This window comes from Panthera onca, chromosome B4 (genome assembly GCF_046562875.1).
Source record: "Panthera onca isolate mPanOnc1 chromosome B4, mPanOnc1 haplotype 2, whole genome shotgun sequence".
Lineage (NCBI taxonomy): Eukaryota > Metazoa > Chordata > Mammalia > Carnivora > Felidae > Panthera > Panthera onca.
In genome coordinates this window covers 81908829-81929115 of record NC_138345.1, presented here as the reverse complement: position 1 = coordinate 81929115, position 20287 = coordinate 81908829, and the positions used below count along the sequence as shown (strand labels likewise).

The 20287-nt window shown below is 51.8% G+C and overlaps 2 protein-coding genes and 1 long non-coding RNA gene across 4 annotated transcripts in view; 2 read left to right on the top strand and 1 right to left on the bottom strand.

Annotated features, from left to right (window-relative positions):
- The window catches only part of SARNP (SAP domain containing ribonucleoprotein), a 54981-nt gene extending 52579 nt beyond the window's left edge, over positions 1-2402 (top strand). The window contains exon 12 of the transcript XR_009617216.3: positions 775-2402. The gene's annotated coding sequence lies outside the window, so the exon portion shown is untranslated. The remainder of the gene's footprint in view (positions 1-774) is intronic.
- On the bottom strand, positions 729-10518 carry GDF11 (growth differentiation factor 11). The gene is made up of 3 exons (XM_060657342.3): positions 9960-10518; positions 4648-5045; positions 729-4122 (listed from the first exon to the last, which is right to left on the bottom strand). Exons 1-3 carry the CDS (start codon positions 10390-10392, stop codon positions 3742-3744), a joined length of 1212 nt encoding a protein of 403 aa, XP_060513325.3. The 5' UTR covers positions 10393-10518; the 3' UTR covers positions 729-3741.
- Positions 10519-14337: 3819 nt separating this feature from the next.
- LOC132660301 (uncharacterized) lies at positions 14338-16555 on the top strand. Of its 2 annotated transcripts, none has more exons than XR_009601714.3 (3): positions 14338-14455; positions 15421-15595; positions 15874-16555. It is a non-coding gene; the product is annotated as an uncharacterized LOC132660301 (long non-coding RNA). The 2 variants fall into 2 exon arrangements; XR_009601715.3 differs by having other exon boundaries at positions 15415-15595.
- Positions 16556-20287: the final 3732 nt, after the last annotated feature.

The following is a 20287-nucleotide window of genomic DNA, read 5'->3' as shown; positions in this document are numbered from 1 at the left end:
GCACTTTCATCCTCTTTCAACCTTATTGTTGTAGTTGGTCTGAGGTGGGGTCAGTCTACTGACAGAACTGATAGGACAGGGAAAACATGGTGGCACACTGAACCCACTGTTAACAGTTACAGTGGCCCCTATTACAGATCAGGTTGATGTGATAGGAGCTTTCCTTTGTTTTTTGTTGTTGTTTGCTTGGTTTTTAAATGTGAATTAGGCAATATTCTTTTGTTCTAGGTACATGGGAGACATTTTTATGGCTGAATCAGAGAAAGACTATTTAAGATGCTGAATCATCTTGGTACATTTACAAGTTGAAGGCTATGTTGGTTTGGTTTGTGGATTTTGGTGAAACTGTTGAGGAAACCTAGGATCAGGGAACTGTAGGAGAATGGGACAGATATTAGCTGGATCATCTTAAGAGAACCTACAGATCTTCTGTTAGTGTGAGCCTAGAAGAGGGTTTTGGTAATCTTTGGGACTGTTTTGGATCAAGTTATCCAGAGAGGAGTTGTTGCAGGTCCCCTCCCTTTCCCATTCTCTGCCCATCCTCCCTCGGACTATATATGTCCCCACCCTCATCCCAAATACCCCTAATGTTTTTTTTGCTCCAAAAACCACCACCACCCCCAACCCCCATTTTCTTTGAGCACAAAGTTTCATCCTGTCAGAGCCTCTTTTGTTCCTGGTCTCCGATGAATAAATGTGGCGCTTGATTAGGGAGAAGAGTTCATCACTGAATTCTAAACTCTTTGACTGCTTTTATTTATTTATTTTTTTCAGGTTCAAGTGCTGGATTGTGTCATGTGACCATCCCAAAACTCAGAGCACCCTATGGCCATCCTTGCCCTCTGTCACATAACTTGAAAACTGCCAGATGGCCTTTTTGCAATGGTTCCCTCCAGGAAGCCTTGATCTCAGTGAAGAAGTCCTTTCCCGGCATTCCAGTGCCCCTGTCATCCCCATACTCCTCAGTCACCCTTAACAAACAAAGGCAATCACACACATGGTGTAACAAATACACAAAGTAAATAATAATTACACTACTTATGATCAGAGGGGCACTGGCCAGGTCCACACACAACATAAAGTGGGAGAGGGGGTGCTAGTTCCCACTAGGTTGCTGGACTGTGCCTCCAAGCCTCTTTAACCCCATGCCTCTTTGGGGGGTGAGGGGGACCAAGGAAATGAGATTTCAACTCTTAGATTTATGTTCAAAAGAAAAAGACCCTCCCCCAACAAAGGTAATTATTTGGCGGTGTTAAAGGGGCATAGTCTAAGTGTCCCCCAAGTCTAATGCTTCAGCTCTCTAGAATTTGTAGAGGGAAGTCACCTGATGTCTATTGCCCAACCCCCACCCTGTGCCAAGATCAGGAGACCGGAGCATTTGATCTTGGAGGAGGCATCTTCTGTTCTTCACTTCTCTGTTCCTCTCCTTCAACCAAGGAAATGTGAATGGTGTTGTCAGGTGTATCTTGTTCTCCAAGATTGGGGTAGAAGGAAGGATGAAGAACAGGGCCAGAGAGGAGAGGCTGGGGGTTAGCATAGCTGTTATATGGGAGGCGAGTTGAAATACTTAACAGCCCTTGCCCATTCCTGTACCAAAACACCTCATCTCATTTTTTCACTATGGGAATGGGAAGAAGATACTAAAGCTCACCAACATCACCTTCCCAAGAGTGGTCACATACCTTTGCCCCTTCTACCTGGGCCAGTCAGGAGAGTCATACTCGGGAAGAACAGGCCTTCCAGGTCATCTCTCCAGGCCGGGCTTCAGTCCGGTATTGTTTGCATCAGACCCATAACTGCTGGCTCTACTTAGAGTGACAGTTTTGCTGAAGGTTCTTTATCTCCTCTCCTGACATCCTCTAGGCTCTTGCCTGAAGCCAAGAGGTCTGTGGTGAGGTATGGATAGGGTGTGGATCAGGAGAATCTCAACTCCTTGGCTTCAGGCACACTGTCCAGCTGGGAGGCAGAGGGGAACTTGTACTCTGAAGCCTGTGACTCCTCTAAGCCTCACATCTCTTCACCACTACTCTGGTGCCCTGGTTATCTGTCCCACAGCGAGAGGTATTTTATGTCCATAAAGTGCCCGTGGTAAGTGCTCAGAATTCATCTCTTGGCTGTGGCGGGTGCTGCTATTTCTCATTCCATCGAGGGGAAGAAACTGAGGCACAGTGAGTCCAGAGGATGGTGGGTCAGGATTATGGGAGGAATGAATAGGCCCAGCTAGTGACTTGGAGTGGCAACAAGTCCCTGCCTGTTTCCTAGCCTTCCAAACCAGGGAGTCTCCATCCTAATCCTCTGCTCTAACTGGCCTTGTCAGATGCTTTTTCCTTCCCCATTGTATTGTCCCCTCCCTGCTGCCAGGTACTGCTAGATTCCAAAAATAAAAGATAAAAATAATTATAGACACTCTGCTCCCTTGTTCTCCCCCCTTCCACCCTGAGCTTTGGGTTTGGAGGAACTAGAATGTCCCCCCTCCAGAATCCCTTCCATCTTGGTCTGCTGGCTCTACTCCCTAGCCCAGAGCAGTGATTTGGATTCAAATGCCCTGTAACCTTCAACCTTCTTACTAATTTCTTGACTCCTCCTAACCCTTCCCAGACCTGGGACTCTGGGATCTCTATACTTTTTTTATTGACCTGAAGATAGAGGCTGGGAGTAGGGGTATTCCACAGGCTCTTTGGTCTCTCTCTTAGCTGGGGGGAATTTGGGCATATGTGGGCCACACCCTCTGGCTAAATAACTCAGGACTATGAGGGTGGATATGAGGGTTAATTTAGTGGCTCTCATACAGATCCTGAATGTTGAGGGTGCTCCCCTCCCCTTCTCCCCACCTCCAGCTCCTAAGCCCTAACCTCTTACCAGTTTCCATGACTGCTGGAATTCAGTTCAACCCATTTGGCTCAGGAAGGTTAAGTTGGGTGATTATGGGTTGGAAACTTCCATGTGTTAGCCCTCTTGCCCTCTACTCCCATTCCCAACCCTGGAGGCTTTATACAAGTGCTTAAGTAGGTGGGTATTGAGGGAGAACAGTGGGTGGGTAGGTGGGTAATAAGGGAGAAATGGGGCACAGTGGGCAGGGGCCCTTCTATTTCAGTAAAGCCAAATACCAAAAAATGAAAAGTCACAATAAATAAATAAATAAAATTCCAAAATCCTTACTTTTGCCCCTGCCCTCGCTTCCCTTCCCCTGGCCACTGCTGGAGGGAGAAAGGGAAGAAGCTAAGAATGGATTTTTTATTTCCTCCTACTGAGAATGGTAGTCAGGGGATCTCCCCAAACCATACCAAGCCCCCACCTTGCCAGTGGAAGAAAGGAGGCTGGGTGTGGGGCTTTCTCTTATTCCATTTCAGCCTCTTTCTCATCTTTTATCTCTGCCTGGTCTCTGTCTCTTCTGCCTCTCTCTCCCTTTGCCTTCTCACTGCTGCTCTTTTTGTTCCTCTGTCTCTATCCCTCTGCTCTACCTCTGTCTCTACGTCTCTCCGTCTTCTTGCCAAACCTTCTCACTTGCAAACCTCAAACACTCCCCACCTGACCATGCCCCCTCTTCCCCCTGTCCCCCAAACCCCTCACCCATCAATCCCCACCTGCCTCCCTCTGTTGTATTGCACACTGCTTGGGCAGGGAACAAGGTGTGATGTTCATGGGAAGAGGTGGAGGGAGCTCAAGGGCCTGGGGGCATGGGGATCAGGGCTGGGGGTCTAGGGGTAGGGTCTATGGGGGAGGCATCCTCTGTCCCCCACCTTAGGAGCAGCCACAGCGATCCACCACCATGCCAGGGATCTTGCCGTAGATAATCTGCTGCTTGTCATTGAAGTAGAGCATGTTGATTGGGGACATCTTGGTGGGAGTACAGCAGGGCCCAGCAGAGCCTCTTGGATTAGCCTGTTGCACCAAGTGGGTGTGCGGATACTTTTGCATGAACATGTACTCGCACTGGCCGGAGCAGTAGTTGGCCTTGTATCGTTTAGGCGCGATGATCCAGTCCCAGCCAAAAGCCTCAAAGTCCACAGTGAGGGGGTATCGGCAGCAGCGGGACTCACTCGAGTGCTCATCGCAGTCCAGGCCCAGGTTCCGCCGGGACCGTTTTGTGTTCTCTAGGACCCGAAGCTCCATAAAAGGATGCTGGGGATGAGGGAGAGGAGAAAGAGATGTGATAGAGCCCTGAAGAGTTCCTACTCCCTTTCCTTTCTCACCTGCCCTTCAACAGGGGCATCGGAACAGAGACCATTGCCTTCTAAGCTGTTCCTCTGCTCCCATACCCCATATCTTCTACCCTCTCTCCTTGTAAGCTAGGTATCTGTCCTTCAACTCACTTCTTGAATTCCCCCTCTCCTGGCAACCTGATCCTGATCAGCCCCTTGGCCCCAGGCCTCATCAACAGCCCATTTTTGTGTTCTCTTGGATCTCCCATTAACTCACACTTCACCCCAAATCCAGTCTTCAGCTGTTGTCTGGCTTGTATCTGAAAAACACTAGCTGCCACTCCCCACCCAATCCCCCAAAACTGCTCCTCTAGAATCAGCTCCTGGCCCAAGAGAAATAATGCTGGTCCCCAGCCCTTCTCATCCCTGATCTACCTTTTCCAACATCCCACCTCCTCAGGACCAGGTTACACATATCTGACACCATCTCAAGCTCCCTGCTCACCAGCCCCTCAGCTCCCGGCCCCAGGGAGGTGACAGCCAGGTCTGTGCCACTGGGATCAAAGGCGTTGATCTCGATGCCCCAGTTGCTCTGTGGCTGGCGGAACCAGCTGTGTAGCACTTGCTTGAAGTCGATGCTCTGCCAGTGGCCTGAGCGTGAGTGCAGCTCAATCTTGAGTGAGCGGATACGGATGTGACGCCGGCCTCCGCCCCCTCCCCCTGCAGTCCCTTCCCCAGTTAGGGGTTTCAGTCGCAAGATCTGCAGGTAGACTGTGGCTGGGCGGGGCACGGGCCGTAGATACACCCACAGCTGGGCCTTCAGTACCTTTGTGAACATCACCTTGGGGCTGAAGTGGAAATGGCAGCAGAGAGGGCTACCATCTGTCTGCACCGCAGGGTCCGCTGATAAGAGAGAAGGGGGCACAGCATCAGCAAAGGGTATTTGTGAAGGGCATCAGCAGCCCTGGGTGGCATTGACAACTTAGAAAACTCCTCCTGAGTTGTCCAGTTCTTTACCCTTCTCGTGTTTGTCTTGTTGACTACTATGTCACTGGTACTCAGAACAGTGCCTCCTTTCTTTCCCTATAGGATATCTCTCTCAGGCCTTACTGATCTGCATCCATTTTCCCCAGTACACACAATCCCCTCTACCAGATAACCTGCACAGATAGCTATCAGGGATATCCCCTTCCACCTGCAGACTTCCATTCCTCCAACTGCACCCCCTGCCCCCCAGCATGTAGGGCTCCACATTTTTCTGAACTTTTGATGCTCTTCATAGAAGCCAAACCTCATATCACACCTGCTGTCCTCATGGCACCTTGCCCCATTTCTGCTCTGTGTTGTATGGTGGCCAGGTGGAGCCTGGCACAGCCCCCACCCCCAACCAGATGGTCTTGAGGATGGATAACCAGGGTCCAGGTAGGGAACAGGGGCTAAATGTATTCCATGAGGTAAACCAAGAAGCATCTTAGGCTTCTTGTACCATTCATGCTAGAAATAATATACTCAGAAGAATGGAGCTACTCAAGTACTTCTTGTGCATCTGACTCTCCAGTCCCTTGAACCTGAGAACAAGCTTCCTGAGCTGCTTCTTCCTCATCATCACCATACTGCCTCAACTCTTGAGGAAGGGAAAAACTACCTCCATGTTGTTTACTCCTACTGCCCAAAAGCATCAGCAATAATATTCAACACATCAGATCAACTGGAATCAGTCTTCTTTTCTCCCCCTAGTTTCTTTTGGTTTCTCTGTCCAAGGCCAATAAGTCTTTACAAAGGTTTAACATCTCAACTTTACATTTTGGCCCATTACCCCTTATTCTGGACTATAAATTGACCCTTCTTGGGCCTAATGGCTGATCCTCAGCATCTGCCTTTGCTTCCATTTCAGTTCCTCTCAGTTACGCTTTCTGAGCTCTTAAGTCAGTTGGAAATGCCCTAAATAATGTTTCTCATTCTAAACAAACTGAGAGAAAAAGAGGAATGAGTGTCCAGAGCTATGTAATTATGAGCAGGAAGTCCAGGACCTTAGGTATCATGCCCAGGTCTTGAGTTCTGCATAATCATGGAGGACTTAGCATCTATTGTCTCCCATCAGCACTGCCCCATCCCCGCCTACCCCCCCCCCCCCAGGAGAAGGAGGGTCTTCCAAGTGAAGTGAGGAGGAAAGTGTTCTACGATCTTCATATATTCAGGAATGAGACACAAAATTCCTCTGGTAGCTTCCTTTCCCTTGGTTCTTCTCTGAGGTCCTAGGGCACTGGTAGTCCTCCCAGTTATCCTCCTGCTGGAGCTGTAGTGCCAGTATTCAAGGGAAGGTTCAGGGAGTAGAGATTCAGAGAGTAGATGGGGCGGGGAAGCTGTTGGTGAGATGGGGCTACTTACTATGCCTAATTTCATCAGGTTGTCTTATTTTCCCACCTGTCTTCACTATTAGCTATTAATCTCCATGAGGGTGGACACTTGTCAATACTGTGTCTGTTTTGCTCCTTGTTGTAGCTTTAATGCCTCCCATAATACCAAGCAGTGTTCAATAAATGCATGCTGAATGAACTCCCGAAACTTCAAATCTTATATTATACAGGCAAGGGTCTAAAAGTTCTTCCTGGCATTGAAACACTGTTCTTTGACTACAGTCAAAGTGGGCTTGATCACTGCTTGACTTCTCATTAACCTGTATCTGACCTTACCCACCAAATGTCTCAGGGATACAGTTAATAATTCTTGTTTCATAGGAGTGCTCAGCATTAAATAAAGAATGAAAATAGTAGTAGCTTCTCAGTAAATGGTGGTTTATTGTTAGTTTTGTAAACTCTAAACATACTGCCCTACCTAAGCTGACCCAAGGTTTAGAAATGGAGAATTGGGCACCAGGGCCCCATCTCTCGAAGTCTTTGGTTTCTTCAGACAGATACCCCAGGGAATCACCATCCCCTTCTCCCCCAGTGGATGTGGGACAATTGGTACTACAAGGGGACGGGGCCAAGATGGATGGAGAAAGAAAAGGGAAAGGAGAAGAGACAGGAGAGAGACTGGAGGTGGTGAGAGAGATAAGAACAGAGAAGACACTGTTAAGAGATGAAGGCAGGCTGAAAAAGACAGGCAAGAGAACTGGAGGAAAGGAGGAAGGGAGAGGGGAAGATCATGGTAGGGGGAGAAGAAATAAGCTTGGGAGTTGAAGAACACTGGGAGAGAAGGGGGAATGCAAAAGGAATAGGTGGAGGCTAAAAAGTGAAAGGAGGAAGGTAGTAAGCTCTGTGGGGTAAAGAGAAAGGATAGAAGGATACAGAGAGAGGAACAAAGGAGAAGCAGGTAGTGCCACAGAGGGAAACAAGAGGCTTGGGAGAGTCCCCAACACACACATAGGCCCAGCTCCCAAGGGGAGGGGAAGGAGCCACATCTGTGTTGGATTGATCGGGTTGATGGCAGGCAGCAGGTCAGGTTTAGTAGGCGGTGCTGGTCTGGAGAGAGGTCATTGCACTATTTTCAGCAAAAGCCCAACCCCCTCCCAGCTCACCACCTCCTCCTCCACCCACCCCCCCCAACCCCCTTACACACTCTCCTTACCCAGGCTGGAAGGCCTAGGGGCAGGAGGTTGGGCTGAGAGGGCAGGGGCCTCTTGGTGTATGAGAGCAGAGAGAAACTGAGGGGCTGGGCTTGGCTCCCAGAAGGGCAAGGGGGCTGGGTTCCCAGGATGAAGGCTGGGGTGGGAGAGCCTGAGAGGGTGGAGGGAACTAGGGCAGGCACTGCAGCCTAGGAGAGGTGGGGGCTGGGGTCCAGGGCTGAGGGCTGGGGGAGGGGAGGAAGGGGGAGGGGAGCGGAGGCCATCTCTGCTGACAAACACCTCCCCCGATTAGCAGAGCACAAGTCTCTTATTAAAGCGGGTCCCTGGGGATTAGACTATAAAAGTCTCTTTTTCCTTTTCCCCTCTCTCCCTCCCTTCCCCTCCGCTCCCCCTCCCTCTCATAAGAGCTCAGCTTTGCTCTTAAAGGGGACGTACAATACCTGGCTGGAGACCTAGTTCCCTAGTTATCCTTAAGTGAAAAGAGGGCGGAAGTTCGGGAAGAACCCCACCTACTGGTGTTCTTCCCTGCACCCCCCCCCCCACCCCAGCCTAACCTGCACTTCCCGATGCAAGCACAGAGTGCCTTCACTTCCTGCACCCCCTTTACCAAGACTAACTCTGGGCTCAAGTCCGTTGGTTAAGAGATGCTAAGGATGGAGAAAGGCAAGGGGAAGGTCCATCACCCATTCTGAAACTCCTTACACACACTATACCACAGGGACCAGAGTACCTTTTCTCTCTGTACCCTTCATCTTCTTCCAGCAAACTCTTTTTCAGAATTCCTCTACAACTGTTTCCTAGAATCCCCACCCCCACCCCTGCCTTCAGTCAATCTTAGACTGACCCTAGCTTCTGTAAAGCAGAAACCTTAGGAACACAAGGGAGACTGAGGAACCCAGACAGATCCCAGGCTTTCTTCACCACCACCACCACCCTCCTCAGCAAGTTTCCTAGTCATTTGGGTTTTCTTTTCTTTATGGCCTGGGCAAGTATTGTGGAGTTAGGGTCTGCAGAAAGACTGGTGGCAGTATGAGGCACTCAGCCTCCCAGAAGCACACCTGGGTTCCTGCTTCTCCCATGGGGTGGGCTACTAGGACTCCACCTCAGCCCCCAGCTTTTTATGACCCATCTGCCAATAAACCAGTCCCCCCCCCCTTCTGTTCAGAGCCATAAAACCAAACTGTGGGGTGGCGGGAGTGACTTTGCCAAACCACTAGGGAATAAGGGAGGGCCTGGTTCCCTGGAGTTGGAGCGGGGAAGGGGTGAAGGGACCTCAGTGGGGGAGGGGAAAGGGAGTCATCTGACCCTAGGGAGAGCTGGGGGGGGTGGGGGTTGGCCTGGATTTTCCAGGCCATAAAATTTCAAAGCAGCTCAAGTCTATTAACATGTTCATCTTCCGTTTGGCCAGGGGCTTGAATGCCTGGGTTCCCCCTCCCTCCTTATCTATTTCTTTCTTTTTTTCCCTAGGTCTCCCTCTCTCTCCTCAAATCCGGTTTCTAGTAAAGGCGGGTGAATATGGAAAGGAACGATAAGCTTTGAGTAGCCAAAGGGCTGCCCTTAGCCCTAGCGCAAGAGTTGAGTTCTCTGAGCTCGGTCAGTACGGAGAAGACACAGCTTTTCCAGCCCCTTGGGAGACCTGGTGTCAGAAGGGCTCTGGGTGAAATGAGTGCCAGTTGGGCTGCCAGGAGAGACACGGGGCTCTGGGACCTCACTCCTGCTGGAGGGAGAAGAGCACTCAGTTCTCTGCAGCTCAAGTGGGCGCGCTGCGGTGCCAGGGGTGGAAAGGGTGGAGAGTTGGTGCCAAGGCCATTGGGAGGCAGAGAGCACCGCAGCCCGCTAGGGACTGAGGGGGTCCTGAAGCGTCCCGATTCGGTTCTCCAGCCTCTCTACCATCGCCCCTCAGGACTGAGCTGTTGCCCCTTCCACTCCGCTGCGAATGGGCCCCAGCTTCCCCAGTCTCCCCGCAACACGGGTCTTTTTTCGCACACATGGGGTGGAAGGCGGTATCTCGCAACCCTCTCGGTTTGCCCTCCCACCTCAGGGAACGGAGTGTGCATACAACTCCGCAGCCCATCTCCACCGCTCAAAAAACTTCTGCAGAGCAGCCCCCGTCCCCCAATCAGTCAAGTTTTCGCAGAAAAGGCTTCTGGGCCAGAGCAGCCGCGAGCGCCCCGCTTCAGAGCGGGAGGCGCTCACTTTCCCGGAGCCCGAGCCAGCACCCCACTGCTCGCGCCCCGCCGCCCACTTACTCTCCTGAGCCATGCTAATGACAGTCTCGGTGGTGGCGTGGTACTCGTCCTCCTCCAGGAAGTCCTCGGGCTGCAGCGCGTCGCCCTGGAAGTCGTGCAGGTCCAGGATCTGCTGTAGCGGCGGCGCCTTGGGCAGCAGCTGCTTCACCACCTCGCGGCTGATGTTGGGCGCCTCCTTGAGCCGCAGTTTGCTCAGGATCTGTGACTTGATGCTCTCCAGGCGCAGCTCGCGGCTGTGCTGCCGCCACACGCACACGGGGCAGCCGTCGGGCTCCGGCGCCACGGACGGGGCCGGCCGGCTCGAGCGCTCCCCCCCGGCCCCCGCCGCCGCCGCCGCCGCCGCCGCCGCGGGGCCCTCGGCCGCCTCCCCCCGGGGCCGCAGCTCCAGGGCGAGGAGCAGGAAGCCCAGCAGCAGCGGGGCCGCGAGCACCATGCTGGAGGGGAGGGGAGGGAGGACTGGGGGGCGGGGACGCCGGAGTCCCGCAGGGAGGGGGCGGAGGGAGAAGGGAGGGAGGAGGAGGGGGTCCGGGCGGCGCGGGATTGGGGGCTGCCCGGCCGAGGGGGGGCCGGGGGGGCCGGGGGCGGCGGGCGCGCGGGCGGGGCGGGCGGGCGGCCGGGGCGGGCGGCTGGGGGGGCCCGAGCCCGGGCCAGGCCCTTTATAGCCCCGGCCCCCGTGTCGTCAGCGGCCGCGATTGGCTGCGGAGCCAACAAAAGAGGCAGCGCTGTCATCCGAGGCGAGAGAGGGAGCCGGAGAGAGCCGAGGAAAAGAGAGAGAGAGGGAGGGAGAGAGGGAGAGGGAGCGAGGGAGCGAGGGCCCAGAGAGAGATGAAGAGACAGAGATACTGGGCTGAGGGAGAGGAATGGAGAGAAAGAGAAAGTCAGAGTCAGAGAGACCAAGGAGAGACAGAGAGATAGAGACGTAGGAGACAGATCAAGAGACAGAGAGGAAGAGCAGCAGCAAGAGGAGAGACAAAGGGGGGAGAAGACAGAGGGGAGAAGACAGAGAGAGGAGAGACTTAGCTAGAGAGACAGAGACAGAGAAGGAAAGAGACTGGTAGAACTAGTGGGACAGTTAGAGGGGGGAGAATCAGGGACAAAGACAGGGGAGAGAGACCAGAGAGAGGAGAGAAGTATGGCCAGACCGAGGGAAGAGATGGAGGTCTATGGAGCCAGACCGCAAGAGGTCAGGGATACAGAGAGATGGGAACCGGGGCAGAGGAACTGATGGGACAGAGACCAGAGCCCCGGGAAAGAAGGAGAGGGAGAGAAATCTAGAAAGGGAGGCTTGGGAGATGCCAAGGGAGCCCCTGAGGAGGCAGCCACAGAAGATCAGAGGAAGGCAGAGATGAGAAGACAGAGACTCGGCAAGGGAAGGAGAGACAGCACAGTGACAGGGTCAGCCTTGGTGGGAGTATGGAGAGCCCAAGGGAGAGGAGGTAGAGAATTTGAACCCAGAGGAACCCCAGCTACCAGAGGTAGCCCAAATAAAATGTTTCCAGAAGCCATGGAGGGAAGCATCAGGCTAGGCTCCCTAGGGGCTCAGGAACAGTGAAATGGAGGGAAGGGACATGGGGGTAGCAAGAGAGACTAGGAGAGAAAGAGAACAGGGACAATCTGAGCACTTGGGGAGGTGGTGGGGAAGCCCTGATACAAGAGGGAGTCTTAGAGCTGGGAAGAGTGTGAGCCTGAAACTGAGGCCTGAAAGGGATAAAGGAGTCAGCAGGCTGGAAAAAGGCAGGAACTATGGACCACTGGGGACCACTGGGACTGGGGGAGGAGTAGAGGAAGCAGGCGGGAGACCACTTGCTTGCAGAGGAATCTGGGACTCTGAATTCCTAGCTACACTGTTGCATCTGCAGGGTCTTAGAAGTCTGAGAAGGCTCTTGTAATTGCAGAGAATGAGAGAGAAGTCTGCCCTCAGCCGCCTTGAGTTGGAGACAGCAAGTTGCAAAGGGAGAAACCCAGATGTGGGACCAGCCCTACCTTGCAGGTGTGACTCTGGGTACAGCTAGAGGGCAGAGTGAAAGAGAGCTAAAATGCTCCTGAGGTGCTTGACTTCTGGTTCTGGATTCTTTTTCCCAGTCCTCAGTTTGCCCATGCTTATTTCTTGAGTCCAGAGCCCTGGAGATCAATAGACAACCAGTAGATTGAAAATGTTTGAAGGGATTGGGTCTTGCTCACTTCCTGGTACACACAGTATTTTATTGAGTAACGAGATGATCATTATTGGGCTTCTCAGGCAGAAAAAAGAGACACCGCTTTCCTCTGTGGATTAGAGCCCAAGAGAATGTCTTGAAATGGAACACTAGGCATAAGGACAAAGTTGGGTTGGGAGCTGGAGTGAAATGAGGGAAGAAACTGGAGGTCCAGGTGTGAGGCAGGAAGGTTGGGTAGGGGTCCGGAAAACCAAGCTGGGGAGCTTTGAAGAGATGAACCATTTCCATGGAGAACAGGAACTAAGACTGCAACAGAATGGAGTAAATTAGACAGTTTGTTCTCTCTCTTGCTTTGGACCAAGACACGGGCATCTCAACATTTCATCAAGTTTCTTCATCTATAAAATGTTGATCACACCATCTCTCTGCAACAAGCTGCGAGGATTACATAGTAATCAATCAATCAATCAATCAATCAATAATGGCCTTGATGGGCTCCTTCTTCTTTGTGACTCTTTCCTTTCTGATCTCCTAGAGCAATGATTGCCTTTACCACATATCCTGGCCTAGCCTGTTCTCCAAAATGTTTCTCTGATGTAATTTCCTCAGTGAAACTCCTTGAGAGCAGAGGTGATATCACCTCCTTCTCCTTCCTCGGAGGAAGCTGCCTAGCCTTCTCTTCCTCACTAAGCATGTTTCTAATGGTAGGTCTACGAGAGATGCAAAGATAAATGACTCAGCCCCTTTCCTCAGGAATCATCTAGAGTGGACATGACACTAGGTAAACAGTAGCAGCCAAAACTCCAAGACAGATGCCTTCTTGATATTTCTATCTGGATGTCCCAAGGTACCTCAAATATCATGAGTTAAATATGATAAATAGATAACTCCTTCTCTCCCCTGAAAATGTGCCCCCAGTGTGCCATTGCTGAGGCACATTTTCATTTTATTGAATAAGAATCATCAGGCCAGAAACCTGGAGCTAGACTTCACCTTTTTTCTCTTGATCATCTCTGAATCTTTGCATAAATTGTTTCCTCTTCTTGGAACAACTACCCTTTCTACTTCCCCTGCCCCCACTCTCCAGTCTCTTGGCCAAATTTATTCTGTCTTCAGGTTGCAGTGTAGAGATTTTAGACATGTCTTCCAAAAGTCCAGTCCTGACTCCAAAGCCTAGAGTAGATGCTTTTCTTAGCTACCTCTGCACCATTCTGTGTGGTATGGAGGTTACTCTTACATAGCTTCTAGACTAGAACCAGGCTGCCTGGGTTCAAGGTCCCGCCCTCCTGCTTACCTGGCTGTGTAAACTTGGCTCTTTATGCTTATCTGTAAGATGGGGATAACAATATTGTACCTATTTCATAAGGTTATGAGGATTAACTCCCTGACACAGAATTCTTTTTTCCCCCTGACACACAATTCTAAATGAGTTAGTTAGTCATTCCTATTACCCCAATTTATCACCCTTACACTGTGACTGGGATCCAAGGCAACAGGAAATTTTTCCACGGAAGTGTTCCTTAGCTCCTTTGAAAGAAGAATGAATGGACCCCGCTAACTGGATCTGGTCAGAGCCGGGTTGGGGGGAGAGAAAACTGGGTATTTATGGCCATGAGGAGTTATGAGTGTCTGCCAAATGCCAGAGAGAGAGCAGGAGTCAGGAACAACTTGTGAGACAGAAAAGATTTTCACCTCCTGGCTTCCCCACCAGTTCCAGGACTGGGCTTAATCCAATGAGTGGGCAAGACTGCCATCTGGTGGTAGAATCTGGAATTTTAGCTCCTTGGAGGTGGGACTAGAACTGCTGTTTTGCTTTGCATACTTTGCATATTTTCACTTTAGATTTCTAACCCAAGAGTTCTATATCATAATGCATTAAGCCTTGTTTCTTTCTCCAGACCTTCCCGCATCTTGCCTCGTTCCTTAGTTCTCTCAGGCTTGATTACTGTTGGGTTCCCCTGAGCTGCAGGAACTAACCCCTGGGAGGTCTCTTTCAGAAGCTTCAGACTTCCAGCTGCCCTAGACCCAGTCCCCAGGAGGGGGCCCTGGAGGCTTCACAGAAAAGGAACTGGGAGAGAGGATCTGGACATTTAGATCTTTTCTCATCCCCAAACAGGCTAACCAGGGTTTGGGGCCCCGCCCACTGTCCTGGTCTCCCTAGCAACTGTCTTCCTGCCAGGGGTGCCCCTCTCAGGCGTTACCCAGGCAACCTTCAAGGCCCGCCTCCTTCAAGGTCCTGACTGGTTCACGGCAAATGTGGGTCGGGGCCTAAGGGAAGGCATTGAGGTTTGAAGGCTGCGAGCTGCCCGGAGAGAAGCAGGAGGTGTCCCAGGGGGAGGGGTAAGGTTTCCGGAGCTACTGGAGGAAAGAGGCGCCTGTGTAGCCTCGGGTGGAGGGTCTGTTCCATGCTCAGGAAGAGGAACTGGAGGTCTTGGGAGCCGGTCACCAGGGTTCAAGCCAGAGACACCTGGGCCACTCTCGGAGCAGGAGACACCAGAACTGGGGAAGCTCTATAAAGAGGGAGGACTCCTGCCATCGTGCACCCCTTCCCCGCAGACTACCCCGCATACTTAAACTGCCTTATCCCTCACAGCTGGGTCAGTGGGCAGCAACCCAGGATCCCTAAAGCCATCTCTTGTCACTTTTTCCTCCTAAAGTCCCTATTTTTAGGATCAGTGGCTCATTCCCTGGCACCGCAGGTCTTTCCAAGGAGGGGAGGGACTGGGTCATTGAGAAGCTGCTGAGGGGAAGGGGCTGAGGGGCTTCCCTACTAGGCTTGCTTCCCCCTTCTCCTGCCCTCCCAGGGTGAGCCTCTGGGAATGTGGTTTGGGGAGACTATTCTGGGCTGGAATGTTAGTGGAATGGACTCCTCCCAGGTCTCTGCCCACAAAGCCTGAAGCCCCCAGAGAGGACCTCACTGTGTAATTACCATCCTCTTCCACACCACATTCTAAACCCTATAATTACCCTGCTGGATCTCCTAGCAGGCCTGTTAACCTCTTTAACCCCAGGCCCTTGAAGAGAAGTTGGAGGTCGGGAGGAGGGATCCAGAGAGTTTGTATTTTGTGGGGAGCAGGTGGAGGTGGAGTACAGCTGGGGAACTCTGAGAGTCATTTGGAAGTCACATCTTCCTTTGCCCACTGGCCTTCCTAAAGATACCCTACCCTGCCCCCTTCAGCTCCTCTTAGGGCAGGCCCAGCCCTCCAGACTCACAGGTGCACCCTCTGTCCCACCTTCACTCAGTCTCCCCAGGCTTCTCCATCTTTTCCCATCTTTCTCAACAATTGCTCCCTCTCCAGGCCCAGGCCTGACACGGGTCCTGCTGGGGGCCACGGCCAAGGCCGCCCCTGTGCCCAGTTTGGCCAGCACAAGGCACCTGCTGATCCAAGGAAAGGAGGGGTCTGAGCATAAAGCCGGTTCTCCTTCTCCAGGGACTTCAGAACGCTGGTGGCTGTGCTGACCCGGGAGGTGGGCTGCCAGGTGAGGAGAGCTGGAATGTTCAGAGGGAATCCAATGTCTAGGAGAAAGCACGGGGCAGTGAAGGTCAAGGTTGTTGCCAAATGAGGTGTGTGCGTGTGTGTGCGCGTGTCTGTGTGTAGCAATGGCGAGGGTGTGCGGATGGCCAGAAGGTCTGGGTGGGGTCTGGGAATGGGAACCAGAGATTAGAGATGTGAGGGCAGGACAGACTGCTCTGGGCTCTGCCTGGTGGTGCCAGCGACCCCCACCCATTCAACCCTGCATGCTCTCCTCACTTCTAGTGCCCTGGACTGCAAGGCCGCATCCATGGGAAGGAGTCTACTGTGTGAGCAGGTTGAGTGAATGCTCCCCGAGGCCTTCAGTACTCTCTGCTCCCCTCAGCCTGTGGTAGGTGGCTCCCAGCACCCAGAGCTTCTCTTTGGCACACCCCTACCCACACTATTTGTTGTCTGTGCCTACAGGCTGTAACTAGAACTGTGTCTCACTCATCTCTGTATAGTCCCTGTGCCTGGCTGGTTTAGGCTTTCAGTAACTGGATGGATAGATGGATGGATGAAGGAATGCCCCAAGGAACAGAAAGCTGAAGTAACTACCCTGTCCCAGCATTGCCTCTTCTCGTTGCTCCCATGTTCATGTCTGCTGCATCCTAGGGGACTGGTTAGTTGTGTGGGTCTGTGATTGTCAGGTGGGAGACCACTGCCCTCCTGAGCTGGCCCTGGACCAGAACCACACAGCAGCTGACCTCCTGGCCCAGGCTGTGCATGAACAGCCTGGGGCACCTGCCCTGCTCACTCACCAGCTGAGCATCTAGATTGACCCCACTGACAACAGTGAGGAGGCTGGGACAGGAGCCAGGCAAGGTTGGGGAGAAGGAGGGGCCAGAAGTCCGGCCCAAGGAGCAGGGAAAGGAACAGGCAAGAACTGGGGCAGAGCGCTGCGGATGGAGCCTGGGCAGTGGAGGGGGTTCTGGGGAAGGCCCTGGGGCTTGAAACGGGGCTCTGGGCTGAGACCAAGGTGGGAAGGAGGGATGCAAGGAGGCTGAATTGTCCCTTCCAACACTTTCCTTGGCCACGTCAAGTGGCGTGGAGTCCAGATATTTCTCAAAGCAAAATCATTTTCATTCTCATGTTACCCCAAAACAGGGTAGGATAAAGGCTTAAGGTAACAAAATCGATCCCCTTAATGTCTTCTGCAATCCTCACAACTGCCCTGTAAGGTGTGGAAGGGAGTAGTTTTCCTCTTACTTAAGTGGGGAGGAAGCTGAGGCTCAGGAAGTGTGAACGTTTGGCCAAAGTCCCCTCATTCGTGCCATGCAGAGCCTCTGTGGCACGAGTGCCTCTGAACTTAGAGCACCTGCTGGAGGTGGGCGGGGTGCACCCGGAGTCTGTGTGTCTGGTACCTGCGGGATCTGCAGGCTACCCCTGAGCCTCGCTTTCCTTGAAGAAAGGATGTAAGGTGACTTTGGCAGTGATGGTGTTCTCCTGGGTACTAGGGTGCTGTGACCTTGTCTTGCCAGGCATCTGGGGGAGTCAGAGAGGGCCACCATGGTGACTCCACCAACCAGGGCATCTCTGACCTTGCCCTTGTTTTGATCTAACCCTGTAGTCTGGGAGCTGCCATCGAGCACCCACGCCTCCCTTATAACCAAAGCTGGGGCCTTTGGATTTAGATCTCAGTTCCCTAATTCAGACACAACCTCCTGACCTTAAGTTCTAGCCACCACCCTTTCTATCCTCTCTAGCAAAGGGATGGCCCTGATGCTGCACCCTTTGGTTCCTCTGTCTCCCTCCCCTCTCCTCCTCTTCCTCCTCCCCACCGTTTCCCTGGCATCTCTTTTCCCCTCTGTATTGTTTCCCTCACCACCACTACCCACCCCCCACCCCCCAGCCATCCTTCCATGCCTCCCCTTCCCCTATTCTCTCCTGTATCTCCCAGCTGTCCTCAACTCTTCTCTTCCCTTCTCTCTCCTCCAGTTCTTCCCAGTCTCCTCACTCTTTCTTTCCTCCAGTCCTTCCCAGTCTCCTCACTCCTTTCTCATGCTCCCCACCCCCACTGGCCTCTGCAGGTGGCAGCTCCCAGGTCATGGGGCCTCTCCTACCAGGGCACCCACAGTTGCATATCTGGATGACATATCTGGATGCCAGACCTTTGGAGTAGGTGCTGGGAGCTCTGAAGGACATGATGTGAGGGGCCAGGTCCCAGTCAGCTGCTTCCCCACTCAGAGGGGCACAGGGCTATATGCCAACTTTCCAGACTAGGGGGTAGGCCATTTGTGTGTATGTGTGTGCATGTGCGTGTGCGTGTGTGTTAAAATACAGATGACATAAAATCTACCAGTTGAACCATTTTTAAGAGAACAGGTCAGGAGCACCTGAGTGGTTCAGTTGGTTAAGCAACTGACGATCTCTGCTCAAGTCATGATCTCATGGTTCGTGGGTTTAAGCTCTGAGTCGGGCTCTGTGCTGGGATTCTGTCTCCCTCTCTCTGCCCCTCCCTCTCTCAAAATAAATAAATAAACTTAAAAAAAAAAAAGAGTACAGTTCTAAGTACATTCACCGTGGTATGCAACCATCATGGCCATCTATCTCCAGAACTTTTTCATCTTCCCAAACTGAAACACATTGACCCCTAACTCCCCATTCCTCCCTCCTTCCAGCCCCTGGCAACAAACTTTCTACTATCTGTCTCCATGAACTTGACTCGGTGTGGGCTTTTCTTGTCCTCCCGCTACCAGCACCACACTGGCTGTTTTCCAGGGGTCTCTCTGGCCCTAATCTGGAGTTCCTCTCCTGACATTTACCTCAGCTCTGCCCCTGCCCACCTGGACGTCTCCACCTCCCTCTCCTCCCTTCTCAGGCCCAGCAGGTGCTCCAGATCCTGCCCTGACACTGCTCTGGAGAAGACCACCCCATCTAACGGTTTTCTCTTGTTTCTCACCCAAGTTGACCTTTCTATACTATTTGATGCTTCTGGCCGCTGTCCCTCCTCTTGCTGTGAAGTTCTGTTTTCTCCCAACTCCCAAAAGAAAAGTGGAAGAACACAGGCCTTGGAACCCTGAGAGATCTGGGTTCAGATTCTAACACTGGTGATTATTGGTTTGGACTCTGGGCATGTCATTCCCTATCATAGAATCTCAGTTTCCTATCTCTAAAACAGGACAAATCATACAGATCTCAAAGGGTTGTTCTGAGGGTCAAATGAGCTAATGTGTATAATGCCAGTACCAAGCCTGGTAGAGTGTGGGGGTCCTGCTCCACAGCTTTCTTTTCCTTTTGGTTCCTTTACTGGATACTGACCCCTCCCACATGTGCCTGAAACATAAGGGTTCCCTGAGGCTCTGTCTTTGTTTTCTTCTCTTGCTCTGGTCCTCATCCATCTATGAATTTAAATATCACTTTTTATCTCTAGTCTGACTACTCCTCTCTTCTGAGTTTCACATCTCCAATTTCTGGTGGATATCTCCACCTGGATGCCCCTTGTGGGTGCCTCCTGTCTTGGGTGACCACCACCTCCTCCCCTGGTGCCCAGGTCTGGAAGCTCTGAGTTGTTTTGGACTTTTCCCACTTACTCTCCCCTTCCACAGGTAGGCAGTCACCCAGTCCTTTATTTGCCCTCTGAAATGCCACTCAGACTTCCCTCTTTTCCAGGGTTCCAGGCTCCTTTTTCTTTTTTTTTTTTAAGTAGGCTTCACCCCCACCACGGAGCCCAGTGTGGGATTTGAACTCACAACCCTGAGATCAAGATCTGAGCTGAGATCAAGAGTCGGATGCTTAGCCGACTGAGCCATACAGGCACCCTGTGGTTCCAGCCTTCATTAACTCTCCCTTGGATGGTGGCAGTGATGTCTCAAAGATCTTCTGGGCTACCTGCCATTCATTCCTCCTTATTTCAATGTAGGACCAGCCCCAAGATGTTCAACCTCTCAAAAACTCCCCACCGCCTTTAGAACATTCCCCACTGCCTTTAGAACATTGGTGTGCCTGGGTGGCTCAGTCCGTAGAGGATGTGACTCTTGATCTTGGGGTTATGAGTCTGAGCCCCACATTGGGCATAAAGTTTACTTAAAAGAAAAAAAAAACCCCAATATAGCCTTCTAGGCCCTCAATGGTCCTATCACCTAGACTCTCTGCTTTTTGCTGCATCTGTTTAGTGAAGTATTCCAAAGCAAATACAGCTATCACATCACTCTTAAATATTTTAGTATGCATCTTTAAAAAATAATTTTCTTATATAATCATACCATCATCATAACTAACAAAATTATTTTTTTCATGTCTAATTCTCAGTCCATATTCAAACTCCCCCAGTTGTTCTCAAAATGTCTTTCACAGTTCATTTGTTCAGACAAAGATTTAATCAAAGACCAAGCGTTATACTTGGTTGTTATCCATCTAAAGTTTCTCAATCTTAACTTCAGACCACTGTCCTGTCCATTTTTCACCACATCCTTCCTGAACCCTTTGAGCTAGCCAACCCCAGCCTGCCCTGGGCTTTTAAAAATATTCCTTTTTTATACTTGGCTCTTTCCTGGTCCCTGGAACTGAGAGCTTGTTTCTTTATTCTCTAAGGTCATCTCAGAGAGTACCACCCACCTTTGTGATAAGAGATCTGAAATCTCTTCCTTCTCTTTCTCCTCTGGGGCAGAGATACCACCTGCCCCTCCCTCTGAGCTTGTCCACCTACCACCAGGGTTTC